This window comes from Liolophura sinensis, unplaced genomic scaffold (assembly GCF_032854445.1).
Source record: "Liolophura sinensis isolate JHLJ2023 unplaced genomic scaffold, CUHK_Ljap_v2 scaffold_14, whole genome shotgun sequence".
NCBI lineage: Eukaryota > Metazoa > Mollusca > Polyplacophora > Chitonida > Chitonidae > Liolophura > Liolophura sinensis.
Genome location: NW_027017953.1, coordinates 687,903 through 713,078, shown reverse-complemented (window position 1 = coordinate 713,078; position 25,176 = coordinate 687,903). Strand labels below are relative to the sequence as shown.

The 25,176-nt window shown below is 41.3% G+C and overlaps 1 protein-coding gene across 3 annotated transcripts; it reads right to left on the bottom strand.

The window, feature by feature from the left end:
* Positions 1–892: 892 nt before the first annotated feature.
* Positions 893–25,127, bottom strand: LOC135481227 (translation initiation factor eIF2B subunit beta-like). 3 transcript variants are annotated; one of them, XM_064761053.1, is made up of 14 exons: positions 24,969–25,127; positions 21,519–21,605; positions 20,849–20,968; positions 20,329–20,374; positions 18,285–18,344; positions 17,649–17,698; positions 14,885–14,906; positions 12,866–12,940; positions 12,093–12,152; positions 11,146–11,279; positions 5,375–5,435; positions 4,728–4,787; positions 2,100–2,236; positions 893–1,918 (listed from the first exon to the last, which is right to left on the bottom strand). In XM_064761053.1, exons 1-14 carry the CDS (start codon positions 25,040–25,042, stop codon positions 1,846–1,848), a joined length of 1,059 nt encoding a protein of 352 aa, XP_064617123.1. In that variant the 5' UTR covers positions 25,043–25,127; the 3' UTR covers positions 893–1,845. The 3 variants fall into 3 exon arrangements, with proteins under 3 accessions (XP_064617123.1, XP_064617124.1, XP_064617122.1); XM_064761054.1 differs by lacking the exon at positions 14,885–14,906 and adding an exon at positions 14,309–14,330; XM_064761052.1 differs by lacking the exon at positions 14,885–14,906 and having other exon boundaries at positions 12,866–12,962.
* Positions 25,128–25,176: the final 49 nt, after the last annotated feature.

The following is a 25,176-nucleotide window of genomic DNA, read 5'->3' as shown; positions in this document are numbered from 1 at the left end:
AGCAGAGGACACTGAGCGGAAGACAGGGTAAACTGAGCAGAGGACAGGGTAAACCGAGCAGAGGACAGGGGTAAACTGAGCAGACGACAGGGGGAAACTGAGCAGATGACAGGGTAAACTGAGCAGAGGACAGGGGGAAACTGAGCAGATGCAGGGTAAACTGAGCAGAGGACAGGGGAAACCGAGCAGAGGACAGGGGAAACCGAGCAGGGGACAGGGGAAACCGAGCAGAGGACAGGGGAAACTGAGCAGAGGACAGGGGTAAACTGAGCAGATGACAGGGGGAAACTGAGCAGATGACAGGGGGGACTGAGCAGAGGACAGGGGAAACTGACCAGATCTCAGAGGAAACTGGCCAGATCCCAGAGGAAAGTAAACACATCCCAGATGAAACTGAGCGGATCCCAGAGGAAATCAAACAGATCCCAGATGAAACTGAGCAGATCTCAGAGGAAACTAAACAGATCCCAGCTGAAACTGAGCAGAGGATGGGGGAATCTGAGCAGATCCGAGAGGAAACTGACCAGATCCAAGAGGAAATTAAACAGATCCCAGATGAAACTGACCAGATCCCAGAGAAAACCAAACAGATCCCAGAGGAAATTAAACACATCCCAGATGAAACTGAGCGGATCCCAGAGGAAACCAAAGAGATCCCAGATGAAACTGAGCAGATCAGTGAGGAAACCTGGCTGAAAACCAAGAAGAAACCAACACCTGCCCTAGGAAAACAACGAATCCAGGACCTGACAACCTAGGAGGTAAAGCTTAAGCTGCACCAGAAGGAACTGGATTTGAGTGTTTGTTTGGTGTTTAACGTTGTACTTAAGGGACTGGATTTGAACCCACAACCTTGTGACTGGGACTCACATAAACACATAAACAACCTGTAGAAATGAGCCAAATTTATTGACAACTGCCATATGTGGTGGGCACTTACACGGATGAGAAGAATCTGTGTTCCTGACAGTCAAACAGCCATCATGCCCAAAGAAACTCTCTCTATTTATGAAACAACAAGTGGAGTAATTCTGATGGGAAATTTGGTTTGTTTCTTCAAGACTCAATCTAACACAACTTAACCAGCTGTCCAGTGTCCAGTTTACTTAGTAACACCTGAGTATGACTTAGCTCTCCCATAAGAAGCTTATCTTCATGACTTACCTCTCCCTTAAGAAGCTTATCTTCATGACTTAGCTCTACCATAAGAAGCTTATCTTCATGACTTAGCTCTACCGTAAGAAGCTTATCTTCATGAGCTCTCCCGTAAGAAGCTTATCTTCATGACTTAGCTCTACCGTAAGAAGCTTATCTTCATGAGAGCTCTCCCGTAAGAAGTTTATCTTCATGACTTAGCTCTCCCATACTATGAATATTGTTGTTTGACAATCATGCGTCTGCTGATTGGATGGTCTGACATATGTGTGACCATCTTCTGAGTTATCTACACACCTTTACACAAGTAGCAGTCTGTCAGATATGAACAGCTTCAAGTTTGACAACTTTGGCTTGGAATCTTGTGAGCACTACACATACATGCAGCTGAGACGAGGAAATCTGAAAGTAGAAAGTTGTCATGATGCTGTGTGCTGGGTCTGAAGTTGTTGATGTTCATGCAGGACAATTTTTCCTTGTCTTGTGTTCCTAATTCCATCCAGTAACCAGGTAAAGCATTCCTGGGTTGAGAGTTGTGTACAGATCTAATGGCAATTCTAATGGCAGTAGAACAGTTCAGCAGATTCATACAAGCACTGACAGTTTATACAGATCACCGTAGAGCCGTGTGTCCAGTCTATCCGTGTCCTGTGTGAGGCCTCTCTCTGTGACCTTGTGTTTTTCTCAAGGTCATAACTCGTGATCGTCAGGATGGTACAACTCTCCTAGCAGTCTATAAACATATGATGGAGCAATTCCCCCTCTGAAACAGTCAAATCACATAAACACTGATAAAACTGAGACAATAACAACACATATGTCTACATTTACTTCTGTTTATAATCCATATACAGTTTATTTGACCATATGACTTACGGTGAACAGCATATTCTCTGTTTCCCCTCTGCATTTCTCCTAAGTAGGGATTATGGGTGGATACTCACATGTTAGATATGAAGAGAGTGACAAGCTCAGGAGGCACGTAGTCAAACACTGGGTTCTGAATGTGAACTTTAGACAGGATTTCCCCCTCAGAAAAGTTCATCACATCATGAGGACTGAGGAACTTGTTAAAGGCATCCTGCCAGAAAAACATAAACGAACAAATGAACGTAATGTCCTCGTTGGTATGGTAACCATAAGATAAAAAAACAGTCCACACCACCCAAAACAAAACTAACAATGCAGGGGCCCTGTCATGGGGGTATTTTGACCAAGCTGGATGGGGGAGGCCAATGATAAAGTTGATGACTAATATCAGAAAAGCTGATAACAAAATAGGACCCATATGAGTACTGTAAATCACGTAAATCAGTTTAGCTGAAAATTTCTGGTCATAAAGCTTAGCCGATTTGAGTTACCAGAGAAGATCACAAGTGAGAGTGATCAGACCCCAGTTGTGTAGTAATCCCCAACGATGGTCTGGCTGGGTCTATTGGTCGTCGCAAAAAAAAAATTTTTTGACCGGTGAAATAACATGGGTAAAAGGATCTATAAATTTCTCCCGTCAGTTACTTCTGCACAGTCTGCGTTGGGGGGCGGCATGACATATGAGATATTAGTCCCCCACCCTCCATTACAATTCACAAGGCTTAGGTTGCTAATCCACACAGTATGAGGGTAAACTACGGTACTTGACAGTGAGGCTTAAAGATTCCCAACCAGTCAGAGAGGCTTAACGATTTCCCAACCAGTCAGTGAGGCTTAACGATTTCCCAGCCCGTCAGTGAGGCTTAACGATTTCCCAACCAGTCAGTGAGGCTTAACGATTTCCCAGCCCGTCAGTGAGGCTTAACGATTTCCCAACCAGTCAGAGAGGCTTAACGATTTCCCAACCAGTCAGTGAGGCTTAACGATTTCCCAGCCCGTCAGTGAGGCTTAACGATTTCCCAACCAGTCAGTGAGGCTTAACGATTTCCCAGCCCGTCAGTGAGGCTTAACGATTTCCCAACAAGTCAGGCGTAAACATTTCCCAACCAGTCAGTGAGGTTTAATCATTTCCCAACCAGTCACACATTTGTTTTTACCCATGAATTCAAGTGAATAAAGTATCAAGCCACAGTTGCAACAAACATGTATTCCACAACTGTCCACACTAAACAGGTTACGTGTTATTTCATTACAATCGAATTACAACCCATTTCAGAAGATTCTATTTTCCTGCCTTATAACAGTACCTTCAGTTCAACACAGAAAACGCATTTGAGTAAAGTTTCCGAAACTAGATACAAGATGTGTCTGACAGCCAATTGCCATGAACTGGACTCATGGTAAATGTGTACAGGTAACTCACAGCTTACTGATTTCAATGCTGACCAACTAGATGCATTTATTTCCATTGACCCACCCCTTGGAGCCTCAAATCTCCTGCCGAATCTAGACCAGCAGACGGAGATCCATTAAGTAACATACAGCCACATGCCCAGTGAAATGCATGTACTGTAATTTTCGTGAGACCACTTTGGACTTTGCTACTGTACCATTTCAGTAAAGCCATGTAGTCATGTGTTTCAGTGGTTTACGCAACACACGTAACCCATTTACTGTGAGTAGAATTAAAAACAATTTCCAAAACATCAGGTGGTCGGATCCAGTCTCCTAAACAAGTGGAAACTTCCAAGACTATACCCAGAGCTGTGGGAAAGGTTGGGATTATTCATGATATAAATACAACTCCACCGTTTATATCTGAATACTCATTAAGTTATACTAGTAGCTTGTCACCTCCTCCCCCTAAATTTAAGAAATTATGTTTGTGTCAGGGTAGTCTAATGGTAGTTTTACATCAAATCGATGTGGAAGAGTTTATATTTTAGGTCGAAGGTGAAGCCATGCCATTTGGATGGTACAGCTACTGTTACGTGTAACATTACAGTCGACAGCGTAGGGCACTGAGAGTGGCGTGACTGACATGGGAGTATTTTCACTCAACGCCATTTTCACTTTCAGCATTTTCTGATAACACACTTGAAGCATGCAGGGTATTGCTGATTTCACGGCATTTTGAAATGGACGGTTTGGTGACATAACTCCGTACACTGGATTCATTGCGGTGACCTGTCACAGACATAGCGTCCATCACAGAAACTCTGCCATCAGCAAGAACTGTGGCTGTCATAGCCCGGACTCAGTGATTCGTGTACCGGCGGCTAAGTTTTGCATCGCGGGAAATATCACACACCATGGATCCGATCGTTTGTGACCCATTGGTTGACTGCCATACCATGGTTTGTGGTCAACTAGGACATTTAGGAGAGGCCGCTGAAAGAAAGACTCGCAGGAAGAATTATCAGGTCCGTATGTAAAAAAAAAAAATTTTTGTGAAAACATTATTATCTCTTATTGCGTAGCATTCAAACGTCCCTATGGGCTTTAAATTATCTGAAAGCTGATACTTTTCTCCGTAAACGTTCCTTCCGACAGAAAAAATAGCCATTTTGTTTCTTTGTCTATATTTGTCGTCTGCTTTATTCCATGTAAACAACAACCTTTTTTCACACATCCAGGGTATATCTATTAGTATATCAGATAAATCCGACTGTTTTTGACCCAGTCGTTACATGCAGGCCTACCTGATCATAGGAGCACAGGTACCTGGGGGATAGTTTAAACATTGGAGCACACACAGTCAGCTGAAATATACAATGTCAGAAAAACATCAAATATACACCATGAGCAAATCTTCAAATAAACACCATGGGCAAAACTTCAAATATACACCATGGACAAGAGTTCAAATATACACGAGATAGACTTTATATACACCATGAGGAAGACTTCAAATATACACCATCGACAAGAGTTCAAATATACACGAGACAGACTTTATATACACCATGAGCAAGACTTCAAATATACACCATGGACAAGAGTTCAAATATACATGAGAGAGCCTTCATATTTACACCGTGAGCAAGACTTCACATATACACCAAGAACAAGACTTTAAATATACACATGACGAAGACCTCAAATATACACCATGAGATACCATGCAGAAAAGCAAATTAATGCTAGTAAATCACAACCATGACCATACACAGGTTGGTGGTAGACCTTCACACCTGCGACCAGCTTGAGCTGGAAGTGAACTCGCAACCACCGCAATGATGAGAGGTTCCTGGGTCAATGCTCCGCCCTGGCCTGCTAACCTTCTTGGTAGTGGAGGCCTCTAGCTCAATGTAAAATGTGAACGCACACACAAACTGTTCATACTTACAGGTACAGAGTAATGTTTCGCTGCTAATGCAATAGCATGGGTTCCATTAATGGACTTCAGCCTGACAAAAGACCACAAGAGTTCAGATGAACACAACATACACCCCAACAAATGCATTTGTTTCAAATGTATAAAAAAAAATAGCAGCAGCATTGTTGTGAGTGTAACGAATGAGGGGTATCTTAATGGGTGTTGATGATAGGTATGTTTTTATCATGATAACCCCGCAAGTGGACAAATGTGTCCACTAAAACTTTATCTAGAAAACAGTTGGAGATGTAGCCCCGACACAAAATCATTTCAATTTATATGGTATGTATATGGAAAATGGCTATCTGGTTACCATGACAACCACGGAAAAGGACAACCGTTGGTCGTGACTCATCATCATTTGTGTATCTACGTATCCACCAAAAATTAAAATTCTGTGCGGAAAACAGTAGGAGTTGAAGCCTGGACACGATATCATATCTATTTATATAGTATTAATATAGTAGGGAAATGGCAATCTCATAACCATGACAACCGCAGAAATGGACAAATGTGAGTCACGACACATCGTCATCTGTGTATGTATCCACCCAAAAATTAAAACTGTATGTAAAAAGCAGTTACAGTTCTAGCCTGAGACATGAAAGCATACCTATTTATATAGTATATATATGGAAAATGGCAATCAGGTAACCATGACAACAACACAAATAAACAAATATGAGTCGTGCCACATCCTCATCTGTGTATCTCTGTATCCACCAAAAATTAAAACTCTACGCAGAAAACAGTTGAAGTAATAGCCCAGACACAAAATCATATCTATCTATATAGTATATATAGGGAAAATGGCTATCTGGTTACCATGAGTCGCGACACATCCTCATCTGTGTATCTCTGTATCCACCAAAAATTAAAACTCAATGTGGAAAACTGTTGGAGTTATAGCCCGGACACGAAATCATATCTATCTATATAGTATATATAGGGAAAATGGCTATCTGGTTACCATGAGTCACGACACATCCTCATCTGTGTATCTCTGTATCCACCAAAAATTAAAACTCAATGTGGAAAACTGTTGGAGTTATAGCCCGGACACGAAATCATATCTATCTATATAGTATATATAGGGAAAATGGCTGTCTGGTTACCATGAGTCGCGACACATCCTCATCTGTGTATCTCTGTATCCACCAAAAATTAAAACTCAATATGGAAAACTGTTGGAGTTATAGCCCGGACACGAAATCGTATCTATCTATATAGTATATATAGGGAAAATGGCTGTCTGGTTACCATGAGTCACGACACATCCTCATCTGTGTATCTCTGTATCTACCAAAAATTAAAACTCAATGTGGAAAACTGTTGGAGTTATAGCCCGGACACGAAATCATATCTGTCTATATAGCATATATAGGGAAAATGGCTATCTGGTTACCATGAGTCGCGCCACATTCTCATCTGTGTATCTCTGTATCCACCAAAAATTAAAACGCAATGTTGAAAACTGTTGGAGTTATAGCCCGGACACGAAATCATATCTATCTATATAGTATATATAGGGAAAATGGCTATCTGGTTACCATGAGTCGCGACACATCCTCATCTGTGTGTCTCTGTATCTGTTGGAGTTATAGCCCGAACACGAAATCATATCTAGCAATATGATACATAAAGGGAAACTGGCAATCTGGTAACCATGACTATGGCGTAAATGAACAAATGTGAGTCACAACACATCATCATGTGTGTAAGTATGTATCCGCCAAAAATAACAGTTACTCAGAAAACAGTTGGAGTTATAGCTCGGACATGAATACAGACAGACAAACAGACAAACTCGCTATAACATATTACGCTCTTCCAAATGGCAGGAGCGTATAAAAAATGAAGTTCTAATATCTCGCAAGCATAAGCATAAACAGAGAGTTCTATTTGACAAATATGACCCACCCATTTTTTACTTTATTCTTCATTATAAATCTACCATAGTACACTTCTTTCATCAGGAATTATGCGCTATTTTTTAAATGAATTTAAATGTCAACAAGAGCACATAGGTATAACTACCACGCCATCAAGTGTACATGGTTTTACATTTCTACCATATTTACATGTACACAAGAGCACATAGGTATAACTACCACACCATCAAGTGTACATGGTTTAACCTTTCTACCATATTTACATGTACACAAGAGCACATGGGTATAACTACCGCGCCATCAAGTGTACTTGGTTTTACATTTCTACTGTATTTCCATATACACAAAAGCACATAGGTATAACTACCACGCCATCAAGTGTACATGGTTTTACATTTCTACTGTATTTCCATGTACACAAGAGCACATGGGTATAACTACCACGCCATCAAGTGTACATGGTTTTACATTTCTACTGCATTTCCATGTACACAAGGGCACACAGGTATAACTACCACGCCATCAAGTGTACTTGGTTTTACATTTCTACTGTATTTACACGTACACAAGAGCACATGGGTATAACTACCACGCCATCAAGTGTACATGGTTTTACATTTCTACTGTATTTCCATATACACAAAAGCACATAGGTATAACTACCACGCCATCAAGTGTACATGGTTTTACATTTCTACTGTATTTCCATGTAGACAAGAGCACATAGGTATAACTACCACGCCATCAAGTGTAGATGGTCTTACATTTCTACTGTATTTCCATGTACACAAGAGCACATAGGTATAACTACCACGCCATCAAGTGTACATGGTTTTACATTTCTACTGTATTTCCATGTACACCAGAGCACATTGGTATAACTACCACGCCATCAAGTGTACATGGTTTTACATTTCTACTGTATTTACATGTACACAAGAGCACATGGATATAACCACCACGCCATCAAGTGTACATGGTTTTACATTTCTACTGTATTTACATGTACACCAGAGCACACAGGTATAACTACCACGCCATCAAGTGTACTTGGTTTAACCTTTCTACTGTATTTCCATGTACACAAGAGCACATGGGTATATCTACCACGCCATCAAGTGTACATGGTTTTACATTTCTACTGTATTTACATGTACACCAGAGCACACAGGTATAACTACCACGCCATCAAGTGTACTTGGTTTAACCTTTCTACTGTATTTCCATGTACACAAGAGCACATGGATATAACTACCACGCCATCAAGTGTACATGGTTTTACATTTCTACTGTATTTACATGTACACCAGAGCACACAGGTATAACTACCACGCCATCAAGTGTACTTGGTTTAACCTTTCTACTGTATTTCCATGTACACAAGAGCACATGGGTATATCTACCACGCCATCAAGTGTACATGGTTTTACATTTCTACTGTATTTCCATGTACACAAGAGCACATGGGTATAACTACCACGCCATCAAGTGTAGATGGTCTTACATTTCTACTGTATTTCCATGTACACAAGAGCACATGGGTATAACTACCACACCATCAAGTGTACATAGTTTTACATTTCTACTGTATTTACATGTACACCAGAGCACATGGATATAACCACCACGCCATCAAGTGTACATGGTTTTACATTTCTACTGTATTTCCATGTACACCAGAGCACATAGGTATAACTACCACGCCATCAAGTGTACATGGTTTTACATTTCTACTGTATTTCCATGTACACAAGAGCACATTGGTATAACTACCACGCCATCAAGTGTACATGGTTTTACATTTCTACTGTATTTCCATGTACACAAGAGCACATAGGTATAACTACCACACCATCAAGTGTACATGGTTTTACATTTCTACTGTATTTCCATGTACACAAGAGCACATAGGTATAACTACCACGCCATCAAGTGTAGATGGTTTAACATTTCTACTGTATTTCAATGTACACAAGAGCACATTGGTATAACTACCACGCCATCAAGTGTACATAGTTTTACATTTCTACTGTATTTCCATGTACACAAAAGCACATGGGTATAACTACCACGCCATCAAGAGTAGATGGTTTTACATTTCTACTGTATTTACATGTACACAAGAGCACATGGGTATAACTACCACGCCATCAAGTGTACATGGTTTTACATTTCTACTGTATTTCCATGTACACAAGAGCACATAGGTATAACTACCACACCATCAAGTGTACATGGTTTTACATTTCTACTGTATTTCCATGTACACAAGAGCACATGGGTATATCTACCACGCCATCAAGTGTACATGGTTTTACATTTCTACTGTATTTCCATGTACACCAGAGCACACAGGTATAACTACCACGCCATCAAGTGTACTTGGTTTAACCTTTCTACTGTATTTCCATGTACACAAGAGCACATGGATATAACTACCACGCCATCAAGTGTACATGGTTTTACATTTCTACTGTATTTACATGTACACAAGAGCACACAGGTATAACTACCACGCCATCAAGTGTACTTGGTTTAACCTTTCTACTGTATTTCCATGTACACAAGAGCACATGGGTATATCTACCACGCCATCAAGTGTACATGGTTTTACATTTCTACTGTATTTCCATGTACACAAGAGCACATGGGTATAACTACCACGCCATCAAGTGTAGATGGTCTTACATTTCTACTGTATTTCCGTGTACACAAGAGCACATGGGTATAACTACCACACCATCAAGTGTACATAGTTTTACATTTCTACTGTATTTCCATGTACACCAGAGCACATGGGTATAACTACCACGCCATCAAGTGTACATGGTTTTACATTTCTACTGTATTTCCATGTACACCAGAGCACATAGGTATAACTACCACGCCATCAAGTGTACATGGTTTTACATTTCTACTGTATTTCCATGTACACAAGAGCACATTGGTATAACTACCACGCCATCAAGTGTACATGGTTTTACATTTCTACTGTATTTCCATGTACACAAGAGCACATAGGTATAACTACCACACCATCAAGTGTACATGGTTTTACATTTCTACTGTATTTCCATGTACACAAGAGCACATAGGTATAACTACCACGCCATCAAGTGTAGATGGTTTAACATTTCTACTGTATTTCAATGTACACAAGAGCACATGGGTATAACTACCACGCCATCAAGTGTACATGGTTTTACATTTCTACTGTATTTACATGTACACAAAAGCACATGGGTATAACTACCACGCCATCAAGAGTACATGGTTTTACATTTCTACTGTATTTACATGTACACAAGAGCACATGGGTATAACTACCACGCCATCAAGTGTACATGGTTTTACATTTCTACTGTATTTCCATGTACACAAGAGCACATAGGTATAACTACCACACCATCAAGTGTACATGGTTTTACATTTCTACTGTATTTCCATGTAGACAAGAGCAGATAGGTATAACTACCACGCCATCAAGTGTACATGGTTTTACATTTCTACTGTATTTCCATGTACACAAGAGCACATGGGTATAACTATCACAGAATCAAGTTTTGTTTTATGTTGCTTTGGTGGTTACATTGCACAGAGTAGGCTAAATGGCTCAAGAGAAGCTATTTTCTTCAAACGTCCTTGCATCTGGAGTCTACAGTGACTTCACCAAGAACACAGGTGCTAGTTACATTCTGACCCAATAATGTCTTGGGAAGGAGACTGCTCTGATGTTGTAACATTTGTGTAATGATCACTTGGATTATAGTCATTTCACAATCAAACAGCAATTGTACACAAATGTTTGACTTGTCAGTGAAGAGCGAGTGTCCTTTCTGTACAACTTACCCGCCGTTTGCCATGACAGTATGTGTGCCTATGATAACCTTGTTGACACGTGACATCACAGCAAAAACCGCTGAGTCATTGATAACCGTTGTCTCTATGCCATGTTTAGCCAGGCTGACGGCCAGCTCTTGACCCTGTACAACACAGAACAGCAGGGTAATCTTTATACGTAAAACTCATTCTAACTGGAGTGAAATATTCACAACTGACTGCAGCCTGAACCGTCACAGGTATACTAAGAATGTGACCAATAAGGCTTTCAGAATGAACAACTGCTATGTATATTTAGTTCATGGACTTAAGTGTTCAGGTGATTTGTGTTCAAAATCCTAATTAGAACAACCCTAATCCTAGCAACAATTTGTAATAATCCTACACCAGTAAAGTGTCATAAATAGCACACCAACATCACTGCTTCTCTTATTAATCTGATTCTGCTTGAGCAATGGTGCTATTATCTAAGCATTTACATGAACGGTTAAAACGAAATCGTAACAAAGGTAAATTGGTCAGATAACACCAGTTATATACATGGATGAGCATTTGGCGGCCATCATGTGGTCGCTTAAGCTCTTACTCTCAATTATATTTCAACGACACTCTTGACCTGGCTCTCTTAAATACAGCAAACCATGACGGGGTAATTTTGAGTTAAAGGCTGCAACAAATGTAATGTTTCTTATACTCCACATGTATATCCAATTTATGTCAAGTCCTTAGTGTTCAAATAAGCAATGTACAGTGTAAAACATCAATCAAAAAAATAAATAAAACAAATAAGCAAGACAGCAAATATACCCCAAAAATGAAAAATATCTGTGGTACTGATTTCTGTCGTAATATCTTTCATATCAAACATTTACAATCATTGTTATGAGCTATGTCTGAGGAATTCTTTATAAACACTCCATCTACAGTATCACAGTGACCAACACAAGGAAACTTACATGAAAGAAGGGTGCACACTCCACAACAATCACTTGGAATTTCCTTTTCCTAGCAGCATTCTTTAAAACAAGATAATGGAAAAATAAGGCATATATTTCATTTCTGAAAGATAAATAAAAAATATACATTAACTAGAACTGCAAAGCAGTTTCGGCCAGCGTCCATGTCATTTGTTGTTGTAGTTATCATTCTACACTATCAAATAGAAGACAGCATAGCTGTCTGTAGTCGCCCAACCTTTTGGGGAAATCATGGACAGTGCAGCAGAAAGCATGAAGCCTAATACCATAATCAGTTCAGTGGTTCCTGAGAAGATGTTAAAGTGATTTGCAACTCACTCCAATATGGCTGCCAAACCAGATGACTTAGAAAAAAACAATTTGCAGGACTGATAACTTCAGATATGGGGCAATTTTACTTCAAAGTTTTAAGTCAATCGGTTATACTACTGGAGCAGTACCGCACTCACAAAATCGGATGATCGGTTTTACATTGCACTCCAGAATATTCCATATACAACGGCGGCTAGCATTATGGTGGAAGGAAACTGAGCAGAGCCCGGTGGAATCCCGCCATCATCTGCAGGTCACCGGCAGACCTTCCCAGTTATGGACTTGGAACTCACAGTGACCACAGTGGTGAGAGGATCCTGGGTTATTGCACCGTACTGGTGTGCTAACCACCTCTGCCACAAAGTCCCGCCTTTCTCCCACACCCCAAAAATTAATCAGTTTTGAAATGACACATAACTGTATGTTTTCCATGGACTTACTTTGAGAAATGCTTCCACCGTCTGTGATCTACCAGCAGTCATTATCACCTCATTAGAATGGATGTGCTCCAGAGCCTGAGAGGCTATTGTATCACCACTGGACAACAAGAACAACACAATTATACACTGATCCAGTAAGACATGAGCCTGGGAGGCTATCCTATCACCACTCGACAACAAGAACAACACAATTATACACTGATCCAGTAAGACATGAGCCTGGGAGGCTATCCTATCACCACTCGACAACAAGAACAACACAATTATACACTGATCCAGTAAGACATGAGCCTGGGAGGCTATCCTATCACCACTGGACAACAAGAGCAACACAATTATACACTGATCCAGTAAGGCATGAGCCTGGGAGGCTATCCTATCACCACTGGACAACAAGAACAACACAATTATACACTGATCCAGTAAGGCATGAGCCTGAGAGGCTATCGTATAACCTCTGGACAACAAGAACAACACGATTATACACTGATCCAGTAAGGCATGACCCTGGGAGGCTATCGTATAACCACTTGACAACAAGAACAACACAATTATACACTGATCCAGTAAGACATGAGCCTGGGAGGCTATCCTATCACCACTGGACAACACGAACAACACAATTATACACTGATCCAGTAAGACATGAGCCTGGGAGGCTATCCTATCACCACTGGACAACACAAACAACACGATTATACACTGATCCAGTAAGGCATGAGCCTGGGAGGCTGTCGTATCACCACCGGACAACAAGAACAACACAATTATACACTGATCCAGTAAGACATGAGCCTGGGAGGATATCCTATCACCACTGGACAACAAGAACAACACAATTATACACTGATCCAGTAAGACATGAGCCTGGGAGGCTATCCTATCACCACTGGACAACAAGAACAACACAATTATACACTGATCCAGTAAGACATGAGCTTGGGAGGCTATCATATCACCACTCGACAACAAGAACAACACAATTATACACTGATCCAGTAAGACATGAGCCTGGGAGGCTATCCTATCACCACTGGACAACAAGAACAACACAATTATACACTGATTCAGTAAGGCATGAGCCTGGGAGGATATCCTATCACCAATGGACAACAAGAACAACTCGATTGTACCCTGATCCAGTAAGGCATGAGCCTGGGAGGCTATCCTATCACCACTCGACAACAAGAACAACACAATTATACACTGATCCAGTAAGACATGAGCCTGGGAGGCTATCATATCACCACTCGACAACAAGAACAACACAATTATACACTGATCCAGTAAGGCATGAGCCTGAGAGGCTATCGTATAACCACTTGACAACAAGAACAACACAATTATACACTCATCCAGTAAGACATGAGCCTGGGAGGCTATCATATCACCACTCGACAACAAAAGCAACACAATTATACACTGATCCAGTAAGACATGAGCCTGGGAGGCTATCGTATCACCACTCGACAACAACAACAACACAATTATACACTGATCCAGTAAGACATGAGCCTGGGAGGCTATCCTATCACCACTCGACAACAACAACAACATAATTATACACTGATCCAGTAAGACATGAGCCTGGGAGGCTATCCTATCACCACTCGACAACAACAACAACACAATTATACACTGATCCAGTAAGACATGAGCCTGGGAGGATATCCTATCACCACTCGACAACAAGAACAACACAATTATACACTGATCCATTAAGACATGAGCCTGAGAGGCTATCGTATAACCTCTGGACAACAAGAACAACACAATTATACACTGATCCAGTAAGGCATGAGCCTGGGAGGATATCCTATCACCACTGGACAACAAGAACAACACGATTATACACTGATCCAGTAAGGCATGAGCCTGGGAGGCTATCCTATCACCACTGGACAACAAGAACAACACAATTATACACTGATCCAGTAAGACATGAGCTTGGGAGGCTATCCTATCACCAATGGACAACAAGAACAACACGATTACACACTGATCCAGTACGGCATGAGCCTGGGAGGCTATCGTATCACCACTCGACAACAAGAACAACACAATTATACACTGATCCAGTAAGGCATGAGCCTGGGAGGATATCCTATCACCAATGGACAACAAGAACAACTCGATTGTACCCTGATCCAGTAAGGCATGAGCCTGGGAGGCTATCATATCACCACTCGACAACAAGAACAACACAATTATACACTGATCCAGTAAGACATGAGCCTGGGAGGCTATCCTATCACCACCGGACAACAAGAACAACACAATTATACACTGATCCAGTAAGACATGAGCCTGGGAGGATATCCTATCACCACTGGACAACAAGAACAACACAATTATACACTGATCCAGTAAGACATGAGCTTGAGAGGCTATCCTATCACCGCTGGACAACAAGAACAACACGATTACACACTGATCCAGTAAGACATGAGCCTGGGAGGCTATCCTATCACCAATGGACAACAACAACAACTCGATTATACACTGATCCAGGAAGACATGAGCCTGGGAGGCTATCGTATCACCACTGGACAACAAAAACAACACAATTGTACACTGAACCAGTAAGACATGTTCCATCACCTTTTTTATCACCCTGTTGTATTACAGCGCAGGTGAAAACATCATATGAAAGTATATGTAAATTACTGTAAAATCCTGTTAAGTTTACGGGAAATTCCAGGCACTAATTCCCCTGCTGTGACTAGGTCCTATGAATTCAGCATCATTCATGTCCTTCTCTGACAAATGTTCATTCATGTCCTTCTCTGACAAATGTTCATTCATCATTCATGTCCTTCTCTGACAAATGTTCATTCATCATTCATGTCCTTCTCTGAAAAATGTTCATTCATCATTCATGTCCTTCTCTGACAAATGTTCATTCATCATTCATGTCCTTCTCTGACAAATGTTCATTCATTCATTCATGTCCTTCTCTGACAAATTCATTTGTTCATTCATTTGTTCAATTCTGGTTTAATGCCATACTCAATAATTCTTTTACTCATGAGATAGAGGCCAGATTTATGGGTTGAGGAAATCAGACTGCCAAAAGTATTAACACCACTGACCTAGAACAAAATCTTAACTACGGTAACTAAACAAGAGGCCATATGGTTTACTCTCTAGGCTGTAGCCATGTTTCACCAGTTACATGTGATCATTTGCCAACTAGCACACTGTCACTGTTGTCATTCTTTTACCCTCCATGTTGTAGCCGGGTTTAACGGTCATTGTTGCCATGCTTTTATCCTCCATGTTGTAGCCGGGTTTAACTGTCATTGCTGCTCTGGTTTTACCCTCCATGCTGTAGCTGGGTTTAACCATCATTGCTGCTCTGGTTTTACTCTCTATGCTGTAGCTGGGTTTAACCGTCATTGCTGCTCTGGTTTTACTCTCTATGCTGTAGCCGGGTTTAACCGTCATTGCTGCTCTGGTTTTACCCTCCATGCTGTAGCCAGGTTTAACCGTCATTGCTGCTCTGGTTTTACTCTCCATGCTGTAGCCGCGTTTAACCGTCATTGCTGCTCTCGTTTTACCCTCCATGCTGTAGCCGGGTTTAACCGTCATTGTTGCCATGCTTTTATCCTCCATGCTGTAGCCGGGTTTAACCGTCATTGCTGCTCTGGTTTTACCCTCCATGTTGTAGCCGGGTTTAACCGTCATTGTTGCCATGCTTTTACCCTCCATGTTGTAGCCGGGTTTAACCGTCATTGCTGCTCTCGTTTTACAATCCATGCTGTAGCTGGGTTTAACCGTCATTGCTGCTCTCGTTTTACCCTCCATGTTGTAGCCGGGTTTAACCGTCATTGTTGCCATGCTTTTATTCTCCATAATGTAGCCGGGTTTAACCGTCATTGCTGCTCTGGTTTTACTCTCTATGCTGTAGCCGGGTTTAACTGTCATTGCTGCTCTGGTTTTACTATCTATGCTGTAGCCAGGTTTAACCGTCATTGCTGCTCTGGTTTTACTCTCTATGCTGTAGCCGGGTTTAACTGTCATTGCTGCTTTGGTTTTACTCTCTATGCTGTAGCCGGGTTTAACCGTCATTGCTGCTCTGGTTTTACTCTCTATGCTGTAGCCGGGTTTAGCCGTCATTGCTGCTCTGGTTTTATTCTCTATGCTGTAGCTGGGTTTAACCGTCATTGCTGCTCTGGTTTTACTCTCCATGCTGTAGCCGGGTTTAACCATCATTGCTGCTGTGGTTTTACTCTCTATGCTGTAGCCGGGTTTAACCGTCATTGCTGCTCTGGTTTTACTCTCTATGCTGCAGCCGGGTTTAACCGTCATTGCTGCTTTGGTTTTACTCTCTATGCTGCAGCCGGGTTTAACCGTCATTGCTGCTCTGGTTTTACTCTCCATGCTGTAGCCGGGTTTAACCGTCATTGCTGCTCTGGTTTTACTCTGGTTTTACTCTCTATGTTGCAGCCGGGTTTAACCGTCATTGCTGCTCTGGTTTTACTCTCTATGCTGCAGCCGGGTTTAACCGTCTTGCTGCTCTGGTTTTACTCTCTATGCTGTAGCCGGGTTTCACTGGTTACATGTGATCATTTGCCAGCTATCACACCATCATCGCTGCTCTGGTTTTACCCTCTATGCTGTAGAATTTTGTCGACTAACCATCCCCATCAAAGTTCAGGTAACATCATAACTCCCTCCAGCAAAGTTCAGATAAGATCATAACTCACTCCCTCATTAAAGTATCCACGCAGTTCAAAGTGAAGACTTTGTACAATTGTGATAACACTGTGCTGACACTCACCTTGTTTCCAATTCTGTTTTCAGCTCACTAACTGCATCAATTATACAGCCCTGTCAAAAAACAAATGTAAAATACATCCTTTAGTATTGATCTTCCTATCTCACAGCTGTAATGATGTGACGCTTTCATAACTGGGGACAATGAAGTGATGGTCATCTTCAACCAAAGACATCTGTGGAACACTCAAGGGCAGATAACTACATATTGACCTGAATTTGAGGCTGCACACAGCTACATTGTTTGTTTGTTCATTTATTTATTTGATTGATGTTTTATGTCATATTCCAGAATATTTCACTTTAACGAAGGCTAACAGCATTATTGGAGGAAACAAGGAAGAACTGGGAGAAACCAATGACCATCCGCATGTTGTTGGCAGACCTTCCCACGTACGCAGCTACACTGTACGCACCTCTGCCTCATGCTTTCATATCATGAGTGAGACCCTCATTATATGACTGCAGCAATGTGATGCTAACCTAAAAGCACATTGAAAAATCCGCCATCATATTGTTGGAAAGTTTTGCTAAGTTTATTCTGCATTTAGCTGAATTGCCATCTCATGATTGACAGGAAAGAGTGGTTTTAGTTCTCAATGAAGAAAACACTGCAAGTAAAAAACTGTACTAAACATACTTTGAGATCTTGAAAGGTGATTGAGTAGTCATCAATCTTGCCTTCTGCCAGTAGTAGTTTCTGAAAACACAAACAGTTAACATAAGGCATATTTCATCCTTTACCATGCTACAAGACATACTCTAATCCTACATGACTTACACTAATTCTGCATGACTTTCACTAATCCCACATATACATGACTTACACTAATCTTACATCTTTCCTGTCTTAACTTTGGTTATACATATATTAATTATTCCAGTTTTTAATTCTATTCTTTCTCCAAGTGATCAATTTTCCAGAAGTGTGTTTTTCTATTTATTACATATATTCACATTCATTTTAAATAGTTATTTATGTAATTTCATTTCATGCTTTTGTGCTGTGTAGATTTAACTTGTGTATGACACGAAGCTCACCTGCAGATTGGGCCTGTGCATGTACAACACAAAGCTCACCTGCAGGGTGGACCTGTGCATGTACAACACAAAGCTCACCTGTAGACTGGACCTGTGCATGTACAACACAAAGCTCACCATTACATTGGACCTATGTATGTACAACACAAAGCTAACCTGTAGGGTGGACCTATGTATGTACAACACAAAGCTCACCTGTAGATTGGGCCTGTGCATGTACAACACAAAGCTCAACTGCAGGGTGGACCTGTGCATGTACAACACAAAGCTCACCTGTAGACTGGGCCTGTGCATGTACAACACAAAGCTCACCATTACATTGGACCTATGTATGTACAACACAAAGCTAACCTGTAGGGTGGACCTATGTATGTACAACACAAAGCTCACCCGTAGACTGGACTTGTGCATGTACAACACACAGCTCACCTGTAGGGTGGACCTGTGCATGTACAACACAAAGCTCACCTGTAGACTGGACCTGTGCATGTACAACACAAAGCTAACCTGTAGGGTGGACCTGTGTATGACACAAAGCTCACCTGTACAGTGGACCTGTGTATGACACAAAGCAGGCCGGTGCAGTGGACCTACATATAACACAAAACTCACCTGTACAGTAGACGTGTGTATGACACAAACCTCACCTGCACAGTGGGTTTGCGTATGACACAAAGCTCACCTGTACAGTGGACCTGTGTATGACACAAAGCTCACCTGTACAGTGGACCTGCGTATGACACAAACCTCACCTGTACAGTGGACCTGTGTATGACACAAACCTCACATGTACAGTGGGTTTGCGTATGACACAAAGCTCACCTGTACAGTGGACGTGCGTATGACACCAAACCTCACCTGTACAGTGGACATGTGCATGACACAAAGCTCACCTGTACAGTGGACGTGTGCATGACACAAACCTCACATGTACAGTGGACCTGTGTATGACACAAAGCTCACCTGTACAGTGGACGTGTGTATGACACAAAACTCACCTGTACAGTGGACCTGTGTATGACACAAAGCTCACCTGTACAGTGGACCTACGTATGACGCCAAACCTCACCTGTACCGTGGACCTGTGTATGACACAAAGCTGACCTGTACAGTGGACGTGTGTATGAAACAAACCTCATCTGTACAGTGGACGTGTGTATGACACAAAGCTCACCTGTACAGTGGACCTACGTATGACGCCAAACCTCACCTGTACCGTGGACCTGTGTATGACACAAAGCTGACCTGTACAGTGGACGTGTGTATGAAACAAGCCTCATCTGTACAGTGGACATGTGTATGACACAAAGCTCAACTGTACAGTAGACGTGTGCATGACACAAACCTCACCTGTACAGTGGACGTGTGTATGACACAAAGCTGACCTGTACAGTGGACCTGCGTATGACACAAAACTCACCTGTACAGTTGACGTGTGCATGACACAAACCTCACCTGTACAGTGGACACAAAGCTCGCCTGTACAGTGGACCTGTGTATCACACAAACCTCACCTGTACAGTGGACACAAAGCTGACCTGTACACTGTACCTGTGTATGACACAAAGCTTACCTGTACAGCAGGCCTGCATATGACACACAGCTTACCTGTACAGTGGACCTGTGTATGACACATAGCTCACCTGTAAAGATTCCTGGGGATCTCCCTCTTCTGACTTCCCTTTAGATCTGAAGTCAGAACAACAAGACATTGAATACCTCATCATTAGGCCAGAACAACAAGACATTGAATACCTCATCATTAGGCCAGAACAACAAGACATCGAATACCTCATCATTAGGCCACATCAAGTACATTGTCAAAATTATTCAGAAACTTATTACCTCACTGTTTTACAGCAAGCTAAAGTAGTTTTTGCTTACAAAATGAGATCTCTGGGAATAGAGGGGCAGGGAAGCTGCTGCAACAAATCTTATCTACTGATCCAAAGCTGATTAAACTCCTCAAGATGCATTAAAACATCTGCCAGCAGTGAGGCATACACACAAACCCTCACAGTTCTACATGCCACTGGAATGCTATAAACAGGCAAGTCCTATGTTTTACAGCACACTCATCACTATGTAACTCATGTCACGGAGTTAAATATCAGGGGTGATTTAAACCCTGAATGCAAAGGAAACATGAAGTAGAAACATTACGTGGCATATTCCTCTCTGATGATCTTCAGAACTCTTCGTGCCATGTTTCCTACAGCCGTCTCCGAGGACTGGGCAGCCATCATCCGTTTTCCCTCCTCTCTCACGGATTCCATCAACTCCCTGATACAGTAATATAGTCACGGCAGATCAAACGTATACTGAAGATATTCTGTTATAACATACATCTCTGCACATTTGCACTGTTTTCTTCATGCATCTTTTGATTTCATTTATTTATTTGATTGTTTGTGTAATGCCATGAACGCGTTGAATGAGTGATTATGGCTTAACGCCTCAGCAGTATTTTAACAATATCGTGGCGACCATGAATTTTAAAAGCTGTAGTATTATGACACAGTTCAGGTGCATGCATTAGGCATTACTTTGTTCATGCAGTTTCTAGAGTCCTACGGTCATGGAGTATGTGATCAGATAACTGTCACTAAGATACAAGGTTTTCTGGTAAATTTACTGTTAACATAACAGAATAAAAACTAAAGAAAGAAATGAAACATCTAAAGCTCTAAGGATAAAATGTAATTCTCAAAAAAAAAAAAATAAGCCACACTTTAACACAGTATTATGTTTCTTTTTCAATAATTCATTACAGGAAATTTACTTTCCCTGTAAAGATCCAATCCCTTCATGATTGGTGGCATTTCAAGCTTACCCAGCATTGGTCCATTTCTTCTGGCCTATAACACTGATTAATAAATTCACCGTCTTCAAGGCCACATTGTAGGATCCATGAAAGGTTCTGTAAAAACAATGCAGATAATGGTATATCCAGTTCGTGTCTCTATACAATCCTGTTAATCTGAATCATGAATAGGCCTACATACATGTATAGCGCTACACAGTTCACAAGTGACGCAAGTTCAAGATGGGAAGAGCTCTTTCTGGATTCAAGCAAAAGTTTTGCTCCTCTATTGTTTTTTGGAAGTTCATCAGTCCCTTTCCTTGATCATCCTTTGCCAGACCATAATGGCGTCTCCTCATCGCAGGTCACATCATTATTGTGCTCCGTGTATCATTAAAGTGACACTAGTGAGTGAGTGAGTGAGTGAGTGCTTGGGGTTTAATGTCATAGCACAACAATTTTTCAGTCATATGACGACGAAGGAATCATTAGGGTGCATGTATGTGTAATGTGCCTCCTTGTTGCAGGACGGATTTCCATCACTCTTTTATCTAGTGCTGCTTCACTAGAAGTGCACTGAGATGACTTACCGAAGGCAAGTAAGTTGCCCTACCCGAGCCATTATACTGATACGGGTCAACCAGTTATTGCACTACCCCCATTATGCTGAATGCCCGGCGAGGAAGTTCCAACTTCCCCTTTTAAAGTCTTAGGTGACTCAACCCAGGATTGATCCTGGATCTACCGCTCATGAAGCGAACGCTCTACCAACTGTGCTATCCAGGCCGGTAAAGTGACACTAGGACAAGTAGCACTTTGTCAACCCCCTCATGCTGATATTAGCCTCAAATGAGGCTAGAGGAATTGGCTGTGGCAAAGTGTTAGGGCCTTTGCCTTAGAACCTCTACGACATGTGTCTTAGAACACAACCTGGAAATTTGCAGATTATTTATCAGGTCTGTTAAAGCATTTATCACGTTTGTTGTGGTATTTATCAGGTATGCTGGGGTATTTATCAGGTATGTTGGTGTATTTATCATGTGGGTTGGGGTATTCAAGAGGTTAGTTGGGGTATTTATCATGTCTGTTGGGGGTATTTATCAGGTATGTTGTGGTATTTATCAGGTATGTTGGGGTATTTATCACGTCGGTTGGGGTATTCATGAGGTCAGTTGGGATATATATGATGCCTGTTGGGGCTAAGTATTATGTCTGTCGAGGTGTTCATCAGGTATGCTAGGGTATTTATGGGGTATTTATCAGGTCTGTCGAGGTATTTATCAGGTATGCTGGGGTATTTATCAGGTATGCTGGGGTATTTATCAGGCATGCTGGGGTATTTATCAGGTATGCTGGGATATTTATCAGGTATGCTGGGGTATTTATCAGGCATGCTGGGGTATTTATCTTGTCTGTTGGGGCTAAGTATCATGTCTGTTGGGGTATTTATCAGGTATGCTGGGGTATTTATTGAGTATGTTGGGGTATTTATCATGTCAGTTGTGGTATTTATCAGGTATGCTGGGGTATTTATCAGGTATGCTGGGGTATTTATCATGTCTGTTGGGGTATTTATCAGGTATGCTGGGGTATTTATTGAGTATGCTGAGGTATTTATTGGGTATGCTGGAGTATTTATTAAGTCTGTCGAGGTAATTAGCAGGTATGCTAGGGTATTTATCAAGTCTGTCGGGGTATTTATCAGGTATGCTGGGGTATTTATGGGGTATTTATCAGGTCTGTCGAGGTATTTATCAGGTATGCTGGGGTATTTATCAGGTATGCTGGGGTATTTATCAGGCATGCTGGGGTATTTATCATGTCTGTTGGGGCTAAGTATCATGTCTGTTGGGGTATTTATCAGGTATGCTGGGGTATTTATTGAGTATGTTGGGGTATTTATCATGTCAGTTGGGGTATTTATCAGGTATGCTGGGGTATTTATTGAGTATGCTGGGGTATTTATTGGGTATGCTGGAGTATTTATTAAGTCTGTCGAGGTATTTAGCAGGTATGCTTGGGTATTTATCAAGTCTGTCGGGGTATTTATCAGGTATGCTAGGGTATTTATCAGGTATGCTGGGGTATTTATCATGTCTGTTGGGGTATTTATCAGGTATGCTGGGGTATTTATCAGGTATGATGGGGTATTTATCAGGCATGCTGGGGTATTTATCATGTCTGTTGGGGCTAAGTATCATGTCTGTTGGGGTATTTATCAGGTATGCTGGGGTATTTATTGAGTATGTTGGGGTATTTATCAGGTATGCTGGGGTATTTATCAGGTATGCTGGGGTATTTATCATGTCTGTTGGGGTATTTATCAGGTATGCTGGGGTATTTATTGAGTATGCTGGGGTATTTATTGGGTATGCTGGAGTATTTATTAAGTCTGTCAAGGTATTTAGCAGGTATGCTAGGGTATTTATCAAGTCTATCGGGGTATTTATCAGGTATGCTGGGGTATTTATCAGGTATGCTGGGGTATTTATCATGTCTGTTGGGGTATTTATCAGGTATGCTAGGGTATTTATCAAGTCTGTCGGGGTATTTATTGGGTATGCTGGGGTATTTATCAAGTCTGTCGGGGTATTTATTGAGTATGCTAGGGTATTTATCAAGTCTGTTGAGGTATTTATCAGGTATGCTAGGGTATTTATCTTGTCTGTCGGGGTATTTATCAGGTATGCTTGGGTATTTAGCAAGTCTGTCGAGGTATTTATCAGGTATGCTAGGGTATTTATCAAGTCTTTTGTGGTTTTTATCAGGTATGCTAGGGTACTTATCAAGTCTGTCGGGGTATTTATCAGGTATGCTAGGGTATTTATCAAGTCTGTCGAGGTATTTATCTGGTATGCTAGGGTATTTATCAAGTCTGTCGGGGTATTTATCAAGTCTGTCGGGGTATTTATTGGGTATGCTGGGGTTTTTATCAGGTATGCTGGGGTATTTATCCGGTATGCTGGGGTATTTATCAGGTATGCTGGGGTACTTCACTGAACCTTCATATTCAGTAAGTCGATCGCGGGAGATATGTTCACGAGATCAGTACACTTATATTTTCTTGTACAAATAAAACTTACAGACATTATCTCTCCCTGCAGATGGTTGTGGGTTTCCCCCAGGCTCTGCCCGGTTACCAACCACCATAATGCTGGCCGCAGTCATATAAGTGAAATATTCTTGAGTACGGCGTAAAACACCAATCAAAGAAATAAATAAATACTGCCATAATAAAACACGAGTTCATCGTTTTGGGTTTGGAAAGCAATTATAACCACATGGTTCTGAGATTAAATGAAAAATAAAATAAATACTAAGTACTGTTTCTTCTCTGTACCGTATTAACTAGTCTTCCTTACAATGATCCGACTCCCATATACATGTAGGACATATTGTGTGGTGATACCACGTTGGACGAAAGCTCCTATGATACTTCAGTATACAAATGTTTTTCGTCTTTGAGCTGAATTTACTCACCCTTGTTTCAGATCACTCACGAATGACTCGATCCTTTCGTTCAACTCTTTCTTTTCACTCTCTCCGCTTGGCATGTTAATGTGTTAACAATTTTCCCCCATAAAATGTCGATGCCAGTGCTGTTGCTGTTGTCTTCAAACTTTCATCAGCCGGAAGTAATAATATTGACCAATCACAGCATTTCAAATTCTACAGTGGGACTTAAAAC

Coding starts and splice junctions, on each gene's coding strand:
- LOC135481227 (XM_064761053.1), bottom strand. CDS start 25,042: ATGCCAAGCGGAGAGAGTGAAAAGAAAGAGTTGAACGAAAGGATCGAG. Junction 12,941..14,884: donor GTGATACGATAGCCTCCCAG/GCTCATGCCGTA, acceptor ATAGCCTCTCAG/GCTCTGGAGCACATCCATTC. Junction 4,788..5,374: donor CGAAACATTACTCTGTACCT/GTAAGTATGAAC, acceptor TGTATATTTCAG/CTGACTGTGTGTGCTCCAAT.